The sequence below is a fragment of the Castor canadensis genome, chromosome 4, assembly GCF_047511655.1.
Source record: "Castor canadensis chromosome 4, mCasCan1.hap1v2, whole genome shotgun sequence".
NCBI lineage: Eukaryota > Metazoa > Chordata > Mammalia > Rodentia > Castoridae > Castor > Castor canadensis.
Genome location: NC_133389.1, coordinates 106871852 through 106892551, shown reverse-complemented (window position 1 = coordinate 106892551; position 20700 = coordinate 106871852). Strand labels below are relative to the sequence as shown.

At 37.6% G+C, this 20700-nt stretch overlaps 1 protein-coding gene across 45 annotated transcripts in view; it reads left to right on the top strand.

Moving 5' to 3' along the window:
- Positions 1-20700, top strand: part of Neb (nebulin) — a 202863-nt gene that overhangs the window by 54723 nt on the left and 127440 nt on the right. For 44 of the 45 annotated variants that reach the window (XM_074070748.1, XM_074070741.1, XM_074070777.1 and 41 more), the window contains 21 exons: positions 234-545; positions 1192-1398; positions 1826-1930; positions 2084-2191; positions 2753-3064; positions 4154-4360; positions 5641-5745; positions 6600-6707; positions 8426-8737; positions 8847-9053; positions 9595-9699; positions 10672-10779; positions 12026-12337; positions 12536-12739; positions 15862-15966; positions 17288-17395; positions 17741-18052; positions 18555-18758; positions 19021-19125; positions 19212-19319; positions 20298-20609. In XM_074070748.1, coding sequence (XP_073926849.1) covers positions 234-545; positions 1192-1398; positions 1826-1930; positions 2084-2191; positions 2753-3064; positions 4154-4360; positions 5641-5745; positions 6600-6707; positions 8426-8737; positions 8847-9053; positions 9595-9699; positions 10672-10779; positions 12026-12337; positions 12536-12739; positions 15862-15966; positions 17288-17395; positions 17741-18052; positions 18555-18758; positions 19021-19125; positions 19212-19319; positions 20298-20609 — 3966 coding nt within the window. The remainder of the gene's footprint in view (positions 1-233; positions 546-1191; positions 1399-1825; positions 1931-2083; positions 2192-2752; positions 3065-4153; positions 4361-5640; positions 5746-6599; positions 6708-8425; positions 8738-8846; positions 9054-9594; positions 9700-10671; positions 10780-12025; positions 12338-12535; positions 12740-15861; positions 15967-17287; positions 17396-17740; positions 18053-18554; positions 18759-19020; positions 19126-19211; positions 19320-20297; positions 20610-20700) is intronic. The other variant, XM_074070778.1, reaches the window with a different exon arrangement.

The following is a 20700-nucleotide window of genomic DNA, read 5'->3' as shown; positions in this document are numbered from 1 at the left end:
GCTTAATAAGCTTTTCAGGAGTCTTCAAGCATACGCAAAGAGTCTACTTATGAACAATCTAGAGCAGGTTTCAAGACTAGAAATATTTTGCTATTGTTTATTTTAAAATACTAAAAAATACTTAGATGTTACCTACATTCAGATTGGTTTTGACTTTTGCTTAGTTTTATGAATTCAGTTTATATCAATCTTCTACCCTATCAAATTCCTGTCTACCTTTCTCTTTCAAATAGTGCAAGTATAAGGAGGCCTATGAGAAAGCCAAGGGCAAGCAAATTGGATTCCTTAGTCTTCAGGATGACCCTAAACTGGTCCACTACATGAATGTGGCCAAAATGCAGTCAGATCGTGAGTACAAGAGAGGCTATGAAGCCAGTAAGACCAGGTACCACACACCTTTGGATATGTTTAGTGTGACCGCAGCAAAGAAATCTCAGGAGGTTGTTACCAACACCAACTACAAACAACACTACCATAACTACACTCTCCTGCCTGATGCTTTGAACGTGGAGCACACCAAGAATGCCATGCGGATTCAGAATGATGTATGTACCTGTGAGCGGCCGGCATTAGAGTTAGTTATCCATTTCTGTGGTGGGAGGGCAGAACGAGAGCTGTTTACTCCATCCTAAACCTAGTCAACTCATTGCTCTCTGTGGGGTCTGCTACAGAGTTTGAAATTGTAGGATGTCACTCATCTGAATTACTAGCAGCTCTGTTGTTGCCATGCATATTTGAATGTTTGGTCTAACATACGTATTTTGTGAAAAAATTAAGATGTCAAATGGGTGATATATAATATCCTTCCAATGGAAAATTCTGTGAACTTTTCATTTTTTCAAGAAAGTAATTTTTTTTGAGACAGTGTCTAACTGCATTAATCCAGGCTGGACTAGAACTCACAATCCTCCTTCCTCATTCTTTTGAGTGTTGGGATTACAGGCGTATGCCACCACACCTAACTAAGAAAGTTAATTATTTAAAGGAATTGTTATGCCAGGATTTCTTATTTAAAACCACCATGAATGCAATTGTTTTTATAATTAGCTATTTTTTAAAGACCATGGGGAGTAAAAATAAGGCATTCTTCGTAACCTTGTTTTTCTTTTTGATTAATGAGTAAGCCATGTAGCCAAAGAGACCCAAACCCTGACTTTTTCTGAAATGAACATTTCCTTTTTCATTGTAAAGAATCTATATAAATCTGACTTCACCCACTGGATGAAAGGGATTGGCTGGATCCCAATAGACTCCTTGGAGGTGGAGAAGGCAAGGAAAGCAGGAGAGATTCTCAGTGAGAAGAAATACCGCCAGCACCCTGAGAAGCTGAAGTTCACATACTCGATGGACACCATGGAGCAGGTGCTTAACAAGAGCAACAAGCTGAATATGGACAAGGTAAGCGCCCACCTACTAGCCTCACCAGGGAGCTCTTGCAGTGCTCATGCATCTTCTTCAGCATTTTTATCTTCTCGATGGCCGTGGTGGTGATGGCGGTTGGGGACACCATAGCTTTCATCATTTCTAGAGGGCTTGCTCTTATGTTGGCCCTCAGGCTACTTCTTGACACCAGGTTATGGATGTGACTGAACTGCAAAGTTCCACACAGTTGTGAGGGGGGGACAAGATGGCATTTGTTGCTTGGGAGAAGAAGACTTCCTTATATTTCTCATTGCATTTCCAGTTTCCTTAGCCATCTTGCTGTTTCATCCATTTTTCATGATCAGATTTAACCTCTTCTCTCATGGACATCAAAACTCTTCCACATGCTCGCATTGTTACAGACTTGTGCAGTAAAATCACCTACCTTCCCTTCTTGTTGTAGAGGCTCTACACTGAAAAGTGGAACAAAGACAAGACCACCATCCATGTCATGCCTGATACTCCAGACATTTTACTCTCCAAAGTAAACCAAATCACCATGAGTGATGTAAGTATATCAACAGCAACAAGTGGGGAGAGGGCTGAGTGGAGCTGGTGCTTAGGGGATGTCTGTCTTCTATGTGCCAACCACTTTGGAATCAGGATCCCCATTTTAAACTCAATTAACAAGGTGCTGCTGTTTTTCTGTTTCATTGTTTAGAAACTGTACAAAGCTGGCTGGGAAGAAGAAAAGAAGAAAGGATATGACCTAAGGCCTGATGCTCTCTCCATAAAGGCTGCAAGAGCCTCAAGAGACATTGCCAGTGATGTAAGTGCTTCCCCTGGGCTGTCTTTGGGCTGAGCAAATGAGAGCACATGAACCAAGCTTATGTGTATTCAGTACCTGTGGTCAGCTCCACTCAGCATTCGTGGAAACGCAATCCTGGGTAACACACAAGACACCTCCTTTCATGTGCCCTCTAATCACTTGCTTATTGTTTAATGTAAAAACAACTTGCTTCTCAAGTGTTCAAAACCATTTGTAGATAACTCTAAGGATGTTCTCTACATATTTTACCCAGGAGACCCTTGGCCAGGCTTTCTACTCTGTGCTTAGCCAGTGGGCCATGCAACCTGCTTTCTCCAACTCCCCAAAGCCAGCTTATTTTCACATCTCTTTGATTATCTGTAAAATTGTTTTATTTCAGTGGATTTAAGTCCAAGATGAAATGTCAACCTTCGCTCTCTGTCCCTGGTGACTCCTCCCTGACTAAGCTCAGAGGAAGTCTAAAATCCTTCACACTTGACAAAGCTAATGGCACCTGGCGAATAATATTTTGTTCTCTCTCCCTCACCATTTTCAATGTCATGCTTTCTTTTCTGTCTACAGTACAAATACAAACAAGCCTATGAACAAGCCAAAGGGAAACACATCGGCTTCCGGAGCCTAGAAGACGACCCCAAGTTGGTGCACTTCATGCAGGTGGCAAAGATGCAGTCGGACCGGGAATACAAGAAGGGATACGAGAAATCCAAGACCTCTTTCCACACCCCAGTGGACATGCTCAGTGTGGTGGCAGCCAAGAAGTCGCAGGACATAGCCACCAATGCTAACTACAGGAACGTAATCCATACCTACAACATGCTTCCTGACGCCATGAGCCTTGAGCTGGCCAAGCACGTAATGCAGATTCAGAGTGACGTACGTGAAAGCATGCACTCCAGAAAACCAGCAAAGCATGAGTGACCATAAGTAACGACACACTGAAAATCCTGAAAGAAATGTACATGTAACGTCTAATGAGGTGTTTCACTTGTTGGCTTAGATTGAATTTCTTTCTTTTAACAAAAGGAGATCTACTCCAGAAACTAAAGTCTTACTTTCTACTCACATTGCTACAAGCACTGTTGGATTTTGAATTCAATAATAGCAAATGAGATTTGGTTTCAGAAAGGACTTAGTCCAGCAAAGAGGGTCAGATGCATTAAAAGCTCCTGATAGAAGAATAAAAGGGAAAGCAAGCAATCAGATTAGTAATCTGAGTAATCTCACTCCCTACCAGCTTTCCTTCCACTATTTCTATGTTTACAGTGGCCCTTCTTCCTGATAAAATATTGAGGAGTTGATCTCTTAGGCAGCTTTTGGAATGAGTATAACAGGATTCAGAGCTAAGAATTCAGCTAAAGAGACCATTTGGTGACTGGAGGGAGTGTATTTAGCTTACAATTCAAAAGGAGAACACACCAAAACAAGCCTAGATTTCTCTTTGGAGATGTAAACTTGACATACATCAGTGCCTAGATGAAAGCAACTGCATACAGTTGTAGAGAGACATGTCAGAGCTGAGGGAGGAAAAAAACAAATTTGTACCAAGTACCAATGAGGTTCCGACATGCCTGAGGGAATTGGAACAGTGCTGGGTGATCAAAGACTCACAGCTAAAGAGATCGATGGGACTTCTAAATGTCATCTCTTAACCAAGGGAACTTGGAAGTTTTTGTAACAGGTCATCTTGTCAAGGAGATTATAACCATACGCAGATTAATCTATTTGCTGTTTCTTAGCACTTTTATGAATGCATCTAGAAAAAACAAATCACCAAGGCATTTCTGTTTATTTTTAATTTCTCATGCAAGCAGATGTAAAGAAGAGAAAAGGTTAAAGATGAAACTACTTAGGTTCAACATGTTATTGGTTGAAAACTGAAGCAGAAGTTATAGAATATTGAACACACTCATTTGTGGTATGTTTCACTTTCTTCTCATCATTGAATTTTTTGCTCTTTGGCAGAATCAGTACAAAGCTGACTATACTGACTTCATGAAGGGCATCGGATGGCTCCCTCTGGGCTCCCTGGAAGCTGAGAAAAACAAGAAAGCCATGGAGATTATTAGTGAAAAGAAGTACCGCCAGCACCCGGATACTCTGAAGTATTCCACATTGATGGACTCAATGAACATGGTTTTGGCCCAGAATAATGCAAAAATTATGAATGAAGTAAGTCTTTCAATAATATAGTGTTCCATATGTATCAAAGAGACTGCAGGTATATCTTACATTTATTTAATCTATAGGTTTTGCTAAATCAGTTATAAAAGTTCACACTCAGAGTTTACTTTATCTTGAAAAATGGTCTGGTAGTTTAAAAAACATAGAAATTACTCCCAGTTAGTGGACTTCAAGGGGTTTGATAAACTGTCCATCTTATTGACAAAACAAAATAATTAGGGACCCTTTCTTTTAATATGCCTATTGCAAATGAATCTCATTTGCCTTAGGTGAGGTTGTGTAGAATTTGATGACACTGAGTGGGCAGAGGGCCTGGTAACAGCTGGTGGCCCAACCAGGCTTCCATCTGCTTTGATGGAATCACAGAACACTGGCTCCTATGGCAGTGGCAGATTTGGAACCAGGACCTATTCTGGTCAATTATAAGAGCAACTGTTCTATACCACTGTTTCCTGGTACCATTAGTTATTCCAGCCTTTAGAAAAGCCTTACTGTATTTTTATATTTACTTACCATAAGGTGTTGTGAACACCAAGAAGCACATCAAACTTAGACATCTAATTTTAAAGTTAAAAATAATAAAAGTAATTATAGCAGCACTGGTTCTATCATGTGAATCAATTAGAAATGTCTTTGATTAATTATAAAAGGGGGAACATTTGGACCTTAACACTAAGCAGTTGTAGAAAATTACATTAGAAGTTTGAGCTGATTAATGCTAAGCCTTGGAGTTGGAGCAACATGTCCTCCTGGGGTTGAATATCTGGGTGGCACATTTCCTGGCCCACCACAAAGATCATGGCAATGTTCCTGATAGCAGAAAAAGACTGGAAGCTACAATTAAATGGAGAAATGGTGAGATCAGTTGGGTTATGCCTTCTAATAAAATATTATGCAGCTTTTAAATGAATGAAGTAAATTATTTTCAGAAGATTCCAAGATGTCTAACATATCAAAGTGAGATGTTGAACATTGTAGTCTATGTCTTTACTTATATTTTAAAGTGACTGCCTGTGTGGTAATATGCATAGACAATTTTAGGAGGGAGATGCTTTCTCCAGCTTAAGATAAGGAGACAGGACACTTTTACTTTGTCTTACACCTTCTCACTGTATTATTTGAATGAGCACATTTTTCATTAAAAATAATTTGAATCCTATTTTATATATTTTAAAAACACATAAAACATTGACGTGTGTATGATGGTCTGCATGTGCTAAATGAACTTCTTTTCAGATTTGAATTTTACCTTACACTTTTTCCCCTAGCACCTCTATAAACAAGCATGGGAGGCTGACAAGACCAAAGTCCACATCATGCCTGATATCCCCCAGATTATTCTGGCGAAGGCAAATGCAATTAATATGAGTGACGTAAGTATATTTTCCCCTCTTGTCATCTTTCTTTCTGGCTTGTTTGAACCAGTAAAGACCAATTAACTCAGCAATGTCTCTCTCAATTATGAGGGTGAAGGTTTCTAAAATGATAGTGGAAATCCATAAATGAAAATCATCCCATTCTAATCTTGCTCTGCTAATACTGGGAGTAGGCACTCATCAAACTAGCAGACTTGGCAGGAAAAGTAGAGCTTAGGAGTCAAGAGAAGAGAAGACTCTCACTAGAATCCCAGAATCCATTCTTAGAGAGCCCCTCCATCAAGCTTTTGAGATGGTCCTGAGCAAGGGGTTAAAAGAAAAGGGAGGATGAACATCTTGAAGAAATTGGAGAGATCCTACCACAAGTAATATAAAACACCTGTTAGAAAATGCTTTGATGTTTATTTAGTTTCCTTTCTCATCCTGACCATGGTTGTTAGGAAATCCTCTAATCCTAGCAGTCTTGTCTTTTCTTTATTTGAATTCCACAGAGAATTGGAATTACTGACTTTTTTGATTATAGAATCCACATAATTATATAATTGAAAAAGTCGATTGTAAAGCAGTGTTTTCTTTTGATATGTGAAGATGGCTGTTCTATAGTCGTCCTTCTACTCTTACTTGATAAAATATATCAATAAAAATATACTGAATTTTCACATCTTTAATGTACATTTATAACCTGATAGAGATCAGTGCCTTTTGCTTTTTCTGTGGTTTACTTATGAGAACATTCAGCTAAAAACCTTCTGCCCAAAATAAAGGATGCCACAGAGCTAGTTTACTCTCCTAGAATAAATAGAGGCTCCCTCATTTAGAAAAAAACTGTTGCCGTTTGCCTCTCTTTGCAGAAAATCTACAAACTTTCTTTGGAAGAAGCCAAAAAGAAAGGTTATGATCTCAGAACAGATGCAATTCCTATCAAAGCTGCCAAGGCTTCAAGAGATATCGCAAGTGATGTAAGTGTGAAGGAAAGCCATCATCTGGTGGGGTTTCCAATCCACCAAATAATAATAATAAGAGCTGAATTCTAGAAACACCGAGTGAATAACGTAAGGAGGGAGAAAAACCCATGAGCCTGGGTTCTGTGAGTGCTACCTAGCCCTGCTCATGTGTTTTCTCTAGCATTTCAGGAGAAACAAAAGAAAACAAAACAAAACACAGAATGCTAGCCACATTAGGACTCTCACAGCTCTCAGATCCCTACCTCTGGAAATCTACGTGAACCTACTTTGAATTTTGTCACCAATGTGATGGCTTGTAGGAATCCAAAGCCCTTTACCAAGTTCTTGTGGTAAAAGGCTGTTGTTGTTCCTGCCTTCTGCCTTATAGGATATAACTTCCTTTTTTATCTTTTTCATGGCACTGGGGTTTGAACTTAGGGCCTCACGCTCAGTAGGCAGGCACTCTACCACTTGAGCCACTCCACCAGCCCCTTGACTTCCATTAAATGAGTATCCCTCATTTAATGTTGTTCTGGGAGTGCTGATCTTTGGAGATTGTGACGGCTAATTTTTGAATAGTCAGAAAATTTGCAAACAAGTTGTGAAACCATTGCTGAGGTGGGAGAATTTGTACCACAGAAACTGGCAAATGCCATGATTTAAGCTCCCCCTTCCCCTGAAAGCTGATAAATCCACAGAGCACTGTCATAACACATCTCCTACATGAAACACCATTCTTTCATTTGGTTTTCCACCAAGAAATCCACTGCCAGAGAGCATTTACTAATGATGGGGTGATGGTAGGAACACATTTCAAATCACTGAAAGAGCACAGGAAAGCTGGCCACTCCCAGTGTACTTTCTCCTCTCTCTCTTTCCTTCATCTTCCTACCTACACAACACAGCCCCCTTCTGTTACTGTCCTGAGAATCCCAAATTCTTTTCCCTCTGTTACACTGGAGTAATTCGACTTCCCTGACTCCTGCTCCATAACCTGTACACTCACCCCCATGAGGAGACAGGCAGAATAAGGAGCTTTCCGTGTATGACAACCCCGTCCCACAGAAGTTGTGGCCAGTGTAAAGAGTCTTAAAAGGAAAGGAACTCTACAAATATAAAGGTACTCTACAGTTCCCCTGTATATTTCATAATTGAGCCTATCTTCATCAGCTAATGACTGGCTCATTCATTTCTCAGGGCAACACTAAGCTGCTTAGACCATCCTGTTTGTTCTCTTACTTGCTGCTTTCTTATTCTTATAACAGCAGAGTGTACGCATAGGTCAGTGTGCTGCAGCATCGCAAGATCCAGGTCCTAACTTTAGTCATCTCAACAAGTCATTCAGTTCTCTCTGGTTTCAACATATACTCATCTATAAAATGGGGGTGGTCATGACAACTTTGCTATCCACCTCACAAAGTATGATTGTGAGGATTGAGTTACATGGCTCAATGTCAAAAATGTGCTTTGTGAACCGTAGAGCACTATGTAAGTAGCGTTTTTATGGAATACAGAACATTGATACTTGAATGATATTTATTCAAAAGAATTGCTCTTACTCATGTATGAAAGTGGAAAAATGAGATCCATTGAAACTATTCCAGGAATGGGGGGAGGAGGGTTAAAGGAGAATGATGGAGGGGGTGAATTCAACTATGATGTAGTACTCCCAGCACAACAATAAAAAAGAAACTTAAAAAATTCTCATCATACTCATTATATTTTCTTCACAGTATAAATATAAGTACCATTATGAAAAGGAGAGGGGAAAAATGGTTGGTTTCCGTAGTCTTGAAGATGATCCCAAATTAGTTCACTCCATGCAAGTAGCCAAGATGCAATCTGACCGAGAGTACAAGAAAAACTATGAGAAGACAAAGACCAGCTACCACACCCCTGCCGACATGCTTAGTGTCACAGCCGCCAAGGATGCCCAAGCCAACATCACCAACACTAACTACAAGCACCTCATTCATAAGTACATCCTTCTTCCAGATGCAATGAACATCGAGCTGACCAGGAATATGAATCGCATCCAGAGTGACGTAAGGCTGTCTTCTAGCTGGGTGATGGTTGGATCGCTAGCATGGGAAGGGAGAGATTTCTGTGCCATACATTTGGGTCTAAAAGTAGAATTGTCTCTTTTCTTTATAGAATGAATATAAGCAAGACTACAACGAATGGTACAAAGGGCTTGGTTGGAGCCCAGCTGGTTCCCTAGAAGTGGAGAAGGCCAAGAAAGCAACTGAATATGCCAGTGATCAGAAATACCGCCAGCACCCCAGCAACTTCCAGTTTAAGAAGCTGAACGATTCCATGGACATGGTGCTTGCTAAGCAGAATGCACATACCATGAACAAGGTACAGAGGACAGTTGCCCTTCTGCATAGCTCCCAAGTGAGGAAAGACCAGCAGGCTCTGGTCCTTGTGTGGGAAATTGAACTCAGGCCCACCACTTCTAGGCAGTGGTGAACAGTTCCAAGAATATTGCTCTACGCCATTTCCTAAGGTCCTTATAATTGGGCTAGAAATTAATTATATTTTTAGTACTTGTATCTTAAGTCTCCTCAATTCGTTTCCATTTGGATGATGAAAAATATCTAAAATACTGTTTTTAAAAATCTGAGTTTGAAGTTAGTCACAGTGACACAGTGTTTAATCCCAGTACAAGGGACTGAGGTAGGGTGACTGAAAGTTAGAGGTCTGCCTGGGCTACATAGCAAGACCTTGTCTCAAAAAACAATCTGAATTAGTTTTTAATATCTCTTCTGAATCATATCTTACTTTAACTTCTGTTGACTACTTCAAATTGAGTGTGTTCAAGTACCATTTGTAGTTACTTTCTTTCTGCTTGTCCTAAACAGTTATTCAGATTTCAAATGTCTTTTTTTCTCACATCTAGCATTTATATACTATTGATTGGAACAAAGATAAAACCAAGATTCATGTGATGCCTGATACACCAGATATTTTACAAGCTAAGCAGAATCAGACCCTATACAGTCAGGTAAAAATACATAAATATTACTTTTCTGTTTTGCCTTAAAACTCACTAACTTATAAACTGCTCTCATAGTGAATAACTGATGTAGAAGCTGAGGCAATGGAAGGGAATGGTGCGAAGTGGGGAGCCTTGGAGGCTGCAAGAGGTCATTAAGAGCAAGGGCTGCAACTCCAGCTGTAGGTTTCAGGAGGCAGGAACTGTGCCTATTTTATCTCTGTCTCGTATGAGGTAGGAAATCAATAAGCAATTATTGAAACAAAAAAAATGCATCAAATGAACCTAGTATGAATTTTGGCCTTGGCATTATCAGTTGTTTAATATTGGGCAAATCACATACCCGGCTAAACCTCAGTATGTTCATTCCTGAAATTAGGACCATAAAGGTGTCCATGACATTGAATTGTCATGAGGACCAAATGAGTGATTCCATGTAAGGCTCTCAGCACAGTACCTAGCATGTGGAATGTACCAGATGACTATTTGCTGATTTCATTACTGCCCAGATTTTAACTACATCCATTCAATGAATTTGACACAGAAAGTTTAACTTGTTTATTGAAACATAAAAGGCATTTCATCTATTTTATCACATAAGTAAAATTTTGTGATCTGATTTACTTTTTTTATTATCATAATACTAGTATGCAAAGCAGATGAGGGTAACTGTAGTTAACAGCAGGAAGAAAAGTATCTGATAAACCTGATATGGCTATCTTGTTGCTGGATAATGTTCAAATACACCACCAGGGAATCTCAGAGTCAGTGAAAATAGAATCCGAGCCAGGCCACCAATGCTAAGCTAGGAGTTTTTCTATACTATCAAACAGCCTGTTTTGTCTTTATCCTTATCTTTAAAGATAAGGTAGATGATGTTAAAATCTGATATCCACTCTTTATGTAAACTTTGACTTAATAGTCTACTGGGATTTTTAATATAGAATGAATAATGCTAAAGGAAAGTTCTTTAATTTTTAGAAACTCTATAAACTTGGATGGGAAGAAGCTTTGAAGAAAGGCTATGATCTCCCAGTTGATGCAATTTCTGTACAGCTGGCCAAGTCTTCAAGAGACATTGCTAGTGATGTAAGTAATAGTTTGACTTGTACAGGATGTATTTATGTGGCTCAGATGATTTAATGTGGATAACTATTTTTAGTTTCCAGAATGTAATGTTCCCTTCATCTTTTTCTATCCTCTTTATTTATCCAAAATTCAGTTTTATAAATTCTTCAGTCTTCTTTGAGTAGTCCATTCAATTAATGGTTTATTCTGTTTTTTTTTAACTCTTCTTAAAATAGAGTATCTCAATTTTTATATCTGTTGAAATCACCATTAGAAAGGGACTAAGGTAGGAAGGAGAAAAATATAGGGTGTTAACCAATTCAGGTTGTAATATGTGGAAATATCACAATGAAACTTCCTGTATAGGTATCTTAAACAAACAAAAATGTCTTTTTTCAAAAACATAGAACAGGATGATAAAACAGGTCCTGTTTGAGGGTTGATACTAGTGGGAGGGGGAGGATATAAGGAAAGGGTGTAGGAGGGTAGAAATATGGTAGAAATATTATGTACTCATGTATGAAAATGGAAAAATGAGACCTGTTGAAACTATTCCAGAAATGGGGGGAGAGGGGATTATTTAAGTACGATACATTGTAAGAACATCTAAAAATGTCACAATTATACCCAGTACAACCATAATATGGTAATAAAATAGAGTATCTCAAAAGTTAGGTTTATAGAGTAAATGAGCTTCTGATATGCACTTATCTGTGCTCCATGCAGAATTTATGGCACTATTTTTATAGGCAATTTTTTCAGATAGTCCATATTGAGAGTTCAGCTACTTATGGTGCTGAGTAGTCTTAGTATGCATAGCAATGAAGTTGGGTATCATGATATAACCATATGACAAACCACTAAAACTCCTGCTATTGAATGAATTAATCTACACTTTTAAACCTGTTCACCAAGTCATATACCTTCCCAATTTTTCTGCCATTTTTTCCATAAGATTATCATTCCCATAAGAATAATACAATGATTTTATTAAATGTTTCCTAAGGTCACACGATGTCTAGCACATATTTCTGCCTCTAGTTGGAATTAATTTCTCATGATGACTTCTCTTAATACTCAATTACATTAGGTTTCTTTGGAAGCCTCCACTTAAAAGGGCTTACTTAAACAAGAAAACATTTTCTAAGTTAACATAGACATCCTCCTCTCCTTTCAGTTTGGGAGATAAATATAAAAACAAAGCAAATTGAGGTTAACTTGGCCTTTCTTTGTGTTAATAAATTAACTGGGTTTCCTCCGATTTCAGTTTAAATACAAACAAGGCTACCGTAAACAACTTGGACACCATATTGGATTCCGGAGTGTGGAAGATGACCCAAAGCTTGTGTTGTCTATGAATGTAGCCAAAATGCAGAGTGAAAGAGAATACAAGAAGGACTTTGAAAAGTGGAAAACCAAGTACACCAGCCCAGTGGACATGTTGGGAGTGGTGCTGGCCAAGAAATGTCAGGAGTTGGTTAGTGATGTGGACTACAGGAACTACTTACATCAGTGGACGTGCCTTCCTGACCAGAATGATGTCATCCAAGCTAAAAAAGTATATGAACTACAAAGTGAGGTGAGTGTCTATTAATTTCAGTGGTTGATATGATAGTTCATGTTTCATATTAGTAGCCATTTACTTGTGGAAAAGCAGAAATTAGAAAGAAGAATTATCATTGAAACATTTAAATACAGCTCTTTGTAATATGAAGTCACTTAAGAGAAGGGCCCAGGTAAGGATGGGATTTTGATGGCTTACTTTGTCCTTTCACAGAATATGTATAAGTCTGACCTTGAGTGGCTGAAAGGCATAGGATGGAATCCCCTAGGTTCTCTGGAATCAGAAAAGAACAAACGGGCTTCAGAAATCATCAGTGAAAAGAAATATCGTCAGCCTCCAGACAGAAACAAGTTCACCAGCATTCCTGATGCCATGGACATAATTCTGGCAAAAACAAATGCCAAAAATAGGAGTGATGTGAGTAACTCTTTAGAAATTAGTAAAATACAATCACAGTGCTTACTTCTTGGCTTTTGCTCAATAACATTTGCTTAATAAACGAGTAGAATAGCAGAGGATTACTGCACTTCGTAAGAGCAGCATGATGTTTTATATTGGTTTGTTAAATAATATTAGTGCCAATTTTAGTCACCCCAAATTTGCTTATTTATTTAATCAGAATATAATGAAAAACTTATTGAGCAAACTTTTTTTCTTTGAAGCTTGAGTGCGTTAAAGATTTAACTTTATTTTTGGTTGGGATAGACTATATGAAGAGGAGAGATTCTGAGTACCTTATCTAGGCACAATGGAAATGTTATAAAGGATATATTTTCTGCCACACGTAGTGACCCACACAGCACTTGGGAAGCTGACACAGAATGATCACAATTTCAAGACCAGTCTGGGCTACATAGCAAGACCCTGTCTCAAAACACCCCCTCCCAAAAAAGTGTATTTTCTGTCAAATGATCATAATGTATTTAGTTTAGCTGAATCAAGATAAAATGATACTACCATAGCACAATAAGTAAGTCTATATTCAATCTTCAAATTACTTTATTCTCCAGCACTAACATGAGCACAGGCATGCAAGAGGTGTTCAGCAAATATTTATTGAATAAAATAAATGAAAGATGGCAGTGTAGAATAATTTTGTGCAGAGAAGGGAAGATTACTCACCACTACTCAACTAAAAAGCCTGATCCTGTACATTAAAGAAAGGTGAATTATGCACACTGAGATTCCAGAACCAGTATGAAGGTTTAAATAGTTATAAAATAATAACTGTTGTGTCGAAAGAGGACCTAAATATAGACATTACATAATATTCTATGTATTAGGAGTTTGAATGTAATTAATATATGGAAGCCCATATTCAGCTCATAGTAAGCATTAATAAACTAGAATTCTTCTCTTCCTAATCAACCCCTCACAAACTTCTTACAATTGTGCAGAGAAGGGAATCTGGCCTGTCAGCTTCATAATGAATGTCTAAGTATCCATTTCTTCTCTTTTGGTTTTTATGATGATGATTTGAACCTAGCAGATTGACTGCTAAAGCATAAATTTATGCAAAAGATTTCTCTTTTTTGGAATCCTAGTTTCTTTTCCCTCCATGAAGTGAGAGAAAGAGCTCTGAACTAATAACGTGACCAAGAGAGAAACCCTAGATCATAAAGTTGATTGATATATCTCCAACAATGTGCCATAGTTACAGAGATGCTGGAATTTTGATCCCCTCAGGCCTCAGAACACCCAGGCAAAACCATAACCAGCTAGGGTCCTTGAGCCGGCCATCTCTTTTTTTGAGTAGAAAGATACAGCTATCCCAATATAAACAATATTAGTATTTTTCTAGTTACATAGGATAAAAGTACACATGCCACTGAAGCAATAGTCTAGTTTAGTCATTCTCAGCAGGGAATGCCTCCCATAGGAGGCATTTGACAATGTCTAGAAACATTTTTGCTTATTGCAGCTTGGAGGTGGCATGCTACTGGCCTCTAGTGGATAGAAACCAGGGATGCTGCTAAAAATCCCACAATGCACAAAACAGCCCTCTATAACAAAGAATCATCCAATGTACAACACCAATAGTTACAAAGTTGAGAAAGGTTTTTCTTAGGCAAAACTGGGATAAATGCATGTGAAAGTTAATGAGCCTTGCTTTGTTTTGGCCCTGAAGGTCTTAATTAGCTTCTCTGGACTGCATGCACTGAAGTAAGCAAGTTCAAAAAGAAGAAAAATGCCAACATCAAACATCTCATGCTATACATCTCAAAGGGAAACTGACAAGTCAGGGTGTCAATGAAACTTTAAAAATCATATTGGAATAATTTCAGGCATACATGAATGTTTAAAAACAGTATAGGTTATATATTTTTAACCCAGATTATGCAAACAGTTTTACACATTTGTGTTCTTTCTTTCTCTTCATCCCTTTTCTTTCTCTTTTCCATATCTATACTTATGAGAAAGTAAATTGCCATATTACCCCTAAATACTCCAGTGTGGCTGTCTTGTAAATAAGAACAGTCTTTTACGTAACCACAGTAGAATAATAAAAATCATGAAATTAATGTTGACACAATATTAGTTTACAGAATGTACTCAATTTTACCACTAATGTCCTTTATAGTTAAAAAAAAAGTTTCCCTGGTTTGGCATCCAATCCAAGATCATCCATATATTGAATTCACTTGCCATATTTTAGTCTCCTATATACCTAATTATTTCCAAACTATTTCTTTGACTACCAAGTTCTTGAATTTGTAAAATATACAGGCCAGTTATTTTGTAGAATCATCCTTCAGTTTGAATCTTCTGGTGAGTCCTATGATTTGGTTCAGATTATTCTTTTTAGGATATCGCACATTGTGTCCTCCTTAGTAATCTTATCGGAGATATGTGGTTTATTTTAACTTTGACCACTTGGTTAAAGTAGTATTGCTAGATTCATCACTGTCAAATTATCCTTTTATCCTTTGTAATTGATATGTATCTTGTGGAGAGATTTTCTGACACTGTGTAAATATCCTGTTTTTCAAACTTTCATCCCTTAGCTTCAGTAAATCAGAGATTTTTGTTTCCATCCCCTTTATCTGCTGTTGAAAACTGACATAAGCCTGGCCTTCAGACATCCAAGCAATTTTGATAAACTCCTAAACAATCCTTTTGGGAATTCTAAAATCTCTCTCACTTTACTTATCCTCTAAGATAATTGTATAGTATAACTATAAATAGATTCACTAATTGGGAGATAAAAGGTATCTCCCAATTAAATACTAAGGAAGACTTTTATAACCCAAAAGAAGGAAAACTCTGCTCCATTTGATAATATTGGCAAAGGTTCTAATGACCTGGATTGATTTTTTTATAGGCAGGATTAACTATAACTTTGGAAAGGTGATCCATAATCTATATTTGAAAGGTGGTTAAATCCTAGATAAGTCAAGAAAACTGCATCTGTTTTCTGCTTTTGTTGTTGGTTTATGTTATCAATTATGTTTAATGCATAAGAATTCAATAATCTAATTTGAAGCCAACTATGTCATACATGAACAGTATCACTGAAAATCTCTTCTTTCTCATTTCAGATACTTTATAGAGAAGCTTGGGACAAGGACAAGACCCAAATCCACATCATGCCTGACACACCTGACATTATTCTGGCTAAGGCAAACTTAATTAATACAAGTGATGTAAGTTTCCAAATACAGCATGCGTTTTTAAACAGCTCAGTAGAATTGCCACAGTCAGTGGAGTTGTGAGAGTCATTTTAATTAACAAAGTACATGTGACTTAGATTCCTTATTTAGTGGCTTATAGATTGATCATCAAAATGCAGAGTTGGAGGATTGTTCTCTTTGTTCATGATTTTGCATTTCATTATTGCACATCTCATCATAATGAAATATTTTATGTCACTCTCCCTTGTATCCTCGGTGGGCAGATGTTCCTTGTAGGTGGAGACAACTCTTACTGTATCTACAGTGTTTATCTAGCATCATGACTGACGCATATTCAATAAAATTTTGAATGAGTGAGCGTACAAAACCCGTGCAGGAGAAGTTCACTTTTATTTTTGTTGTCATTTTAGCATAATCTCCTGAAATTTGTACATGTAAAAACTACATATTTTCAGGGATAGGTGTGTGGCTGAGGTGGTAGAACAGCTGCCTAACAAGTACAAGGCTAAATTCAAACCCCCGTACTATGGGTAGAGTGGCTCAGGGGGTCAAGTGCCTGTCTCACAAACACAAAGCCCTGAATTCAAACCACACTACCACCAGCAACAACAACAAAAAAAAGTTGACCAAACCCCAGTACCACCAAAAACAATTAAATATTCAAAAAGCAAATTCTAAGCTCTAGTAGAATGACCTTAACATTGAAAATGTAAACACTGATCCAAGATCAATAGGCATCGTAAACAATTCATTTTCTAGATAAAAGTACAATTAAATTATATTCTCAATTATTTAATTATGCCACAAATCTGAAAAAAATATTATAGTTAGGTTTTTAATTCATTATTTTAAAAATAGTAAAATTTTAAAAGTAGGAAGGACTCTTATCTTACCTTAGAGGTGATACTTCTTTGGATGGTCCTGAATCATGAGGCAGACACCATTTTCAAAAGGCATTGACCACACTGAAGTGATAGCTCCTTATGCATAATTTTTCTGCAATAGAGGAGAAAAATGGATACTCAGTGTTAATTGGAAAACAGCACCTAAATGATATTACATTTCATTTCTCTATTACTTAATTTCTGTTGCATTCTCATAGGTATTTGGGAAGAACTGACATTTAATTTTGTGCATCTAGGTAATCGAAAAGCTTTAAAGTTTAAAGCAGAATCATTAGCAATCTGTAGCTGTATTTACAATTACATTTGAGTAGTCTAGAGCTCAGACACCATTCTCATGGATGGTTAAAACATTTAGCACATTGAATTCATTATGCTGCAGTTGTTTATGAAGAATGGTGTTTCCTAAAATGATCTTCATCTCCCAACAGAAAATCTACCGAATGGGTTATGAAGAGCTGAAGAAGAAAGGTTACGATCTTCCTGTTGATGCCATACCAATCAAGGCAGCAAAAGCATCTCGGGAAATTGCCAGTGAAGTAAGACTTTAGCCCATGTTGATATTGATTGGATTGTAATTTATCACTTCAAAGCAGTCCCAATATAATTTCAAATTGAACAAAACCTTCCATGGGGTAGCAAATTAAAACAGAGTGAAATTATCCCAGGCATGCAGTGAGAATGAGGACACAATGGAGGGTATGCTTATTATGTATAGAATTAGTAGCTGAAGTTAGCCTGTAATCTTTCCTGTCAAAAAAAAAAAAAGACATGAAGCTCTCTAAACTTAGTAAGATATTTGGAATTAATATGCATTCAATTTGCCACAAAGATGGTAACATCAGCTAGTTTGTAAAGGAGTGAGACATTTATTTTTTCTTTAGTACAAGTACAAAGAAGGCTTTCGCAAGCAACTGGGCCACCACATTGGAGCCCGGAATATTGAAGATGACCCCAAGATGGTGTGGTCCATGCACGTGGCCAAGATCCAGAGTGACAGGGAGTACAAGAAGGACTTTGAGAAGTGGAAGACCAAGTTCAGCAGCCCTGTGGACATGCTGGGGGTGGTGCTGGCCAAGAAGTGCCAGACCTTAGTCAGTGACATAGACTACAAGAACTACCTGCACCAGTGGACGTGCCTGCCGGACCAGAATGATGTCACCCATGCTCGCCAGGCCTATGACCTCCAGAGTGATGTGAGTCTAACATTTTCCTTTCCTTAATTGCATAGTGTGCCTGCTTTCCTACAAGTTCCCCTAAAGTGAAGGGAGTCAATTTTAAACAACTGAGTTCTCTTTCCCTAGACTAATACCCATGTTCCATCCAGGCACCCAAACATCTGGAAGCACCATTATCATTATGCCACAAAGAAAGAGCCACAGAATCCCACAGCCTTTATGGAAGCCTCTAGATTACTGGCTAGGCCATTGAAGAATTGAATCCTTCTCTTGCTTCTGTTAAGTGTTTTCCAAAATATGCTTCTAATCTGAAATTTGTATAGATCAGTGTAATATTCAGATTAGAAGCAGATTAGATTTTCTTGATTAATAATTCATACCTAGAATTTTTAAAACTTTCCAAGAATTCAAACATCATTAAAATATCACATATATGTATATTTATATGTAATATAATATAAAGTTTTATTTCTTTAGGGACATATGCTTACATTTACTGATTTGTCACTTAAAATTTTAGAATTTGTACAAGGCAGATCTTCACTGGCTCAGAGGCATTGGCTGGATACCTACTGGTTCTCTCGAGGATGAGAAGAACAAAAGAGCTACTCAGATTCTGAGCGACCATGTTTACCGTCAGCACCCAGATAAATTCAAGTTTTCCAGCCTTATGGACTCCATGCCGATGGTTTTGGCAAAAAACAATGCCATTACCATGAATCATGTAAGCCCTTTCTTTGCATGAGGGAAGTACTTTTTTTTTTTTTTGTGAAACACTGAAATCTGTTTCTATTAAAGAAAATTCACAATTGATTATTTTCCATGATAGTAAAGTGATTTCAAGTAAGTGTCATACTTCTTACTGACACAGACATCTAAACCTGCAAGTGTCACCAAGCTAGCCCACAGAGAGAAACTTTATCCTCATTAAAAGTCAGACTTTTGCTTACTGACCCATACTTTTCATGTCTTTTTGTTTGTTTTAGCACCTCTATACAGAAGCTTGGAATAAAGATAAAACTGCTGTCCATATTATGCCAGACACCCCTGAAGTTTTATTAGCTAAACAAAACAAAATTAATTACAGTGAGGTAAGCAATACATTTGTGGTGTGTGATATATTTTCCTTACAATGCACTTTATAAATCAAATTTATGATCGCTTCTTTCTGTTGCAGAAAGTATATAAACTTGGCCTAGAAGAAGCCAAGAGGAAGGGGTATGACATGCGGCTGGATGCTATTCCTATCCAGGCAGCCAAAGCCTCCAGAGACATTGCAAGTGATGTAAGTACACCTGAGTTCTTCACCTTAGCTTCAGTTTGAAGATCCCTTTGTTTCTCTTGGATTTATAGTGGATTGAGTAAGATATGAATTTAAAACAGTTGCTAACAGTTTACTTTTTCAGTAAATAATTTTAAATAATGCTAATGAAATTCTCAGCCCTAAAGCTAAGTTCTAGCTTTGGTTGAGCGCATAGCAATGTGCATGTCAGAACATGGCCTTTTCCTAAGCACTGGATACTTGACTCTAGTTCAGATATCTTTTTTGATTTTTTTCCACACGATGTATTTCTTTTTTATCATCAAACTTATTATACAGTTTCTTCAAAACCCAATCCGTGCCCTGTGAAATAATGAATCTACAAGGACTGAGTAAATAGGACACCTTATTCAAAGTCCAAACATCCATGTGGACCAAATGTTCTCTTTGCACCCAGTGATTGGCTACAGATATTTTCTTTCTTTAATAGATGATTTGCTCACATTTCAAAAAATTTTTATCCTGTGATTTCTTTTATCCATGAGATAAAATTTTTTCTTCTGAAATATCAAAGTATCATAATTTAAAAACAAATGATCAATAATCAGATGATTAAAATATTAATGTATGCCCATATAATAAAACATACATAGCCATTAAAAATCATGTTTAAAAAGAATGTTTAATGATACAGAAAAATGCTTATATAATAACTGAAAAATCAGACAGAAATCCATACAATGTATGACTCATATCCTAACTTAATTCTCTTTCATACACATGTACCACAAAAAGTTAGCTCTGAGTAGTAGAATCATGTTTTAATTTTTCTTTTTTGGGTATATATATTTTATTTATTTTCTAAGTGGTTTGTAAGATGCATGTATTATATATTATTTATTCAAATGAAACCATTATTTTTCTTGAATAAGGGTAATTGAGGCCTAGAAATTGCGTTTTACTAAAGGTCAAAACAGATGAATAGCAATCTTCTTTTTCTAGTTCAAGTACAAAGAAGGCTATCGTAAGCAACTTGGTCACCATATTGGTGCCAGAGCTATACATGATGACCCCAAGATGATGTGGTCCATGCATGTGGCCAAGATCCAGAGTGACAGGGAGTACAAGAAGGACTTTGAGAAGTGGAAGACCAAGTTCAGCAGCCCTGTGGACATGCTGGGGGTGGTGCTGGCCAAGAAGTGCCAGACCTTAGTCAGCGACATAGACTACAAGAACTACCTGCACCAGTGGACGTGCCTGCCAGACCAGAATGATGTCACCCATGCTCGCCAGGCCTATGACCTCCAGAGCGATGTGAGTACTAGGGATGATAGGGCAAGCAAAGGTGGGAAATCAGTGAACTGAGAGGTGGGTCCAAACTTATCAGCTCCTGCAAGGGAGGAAT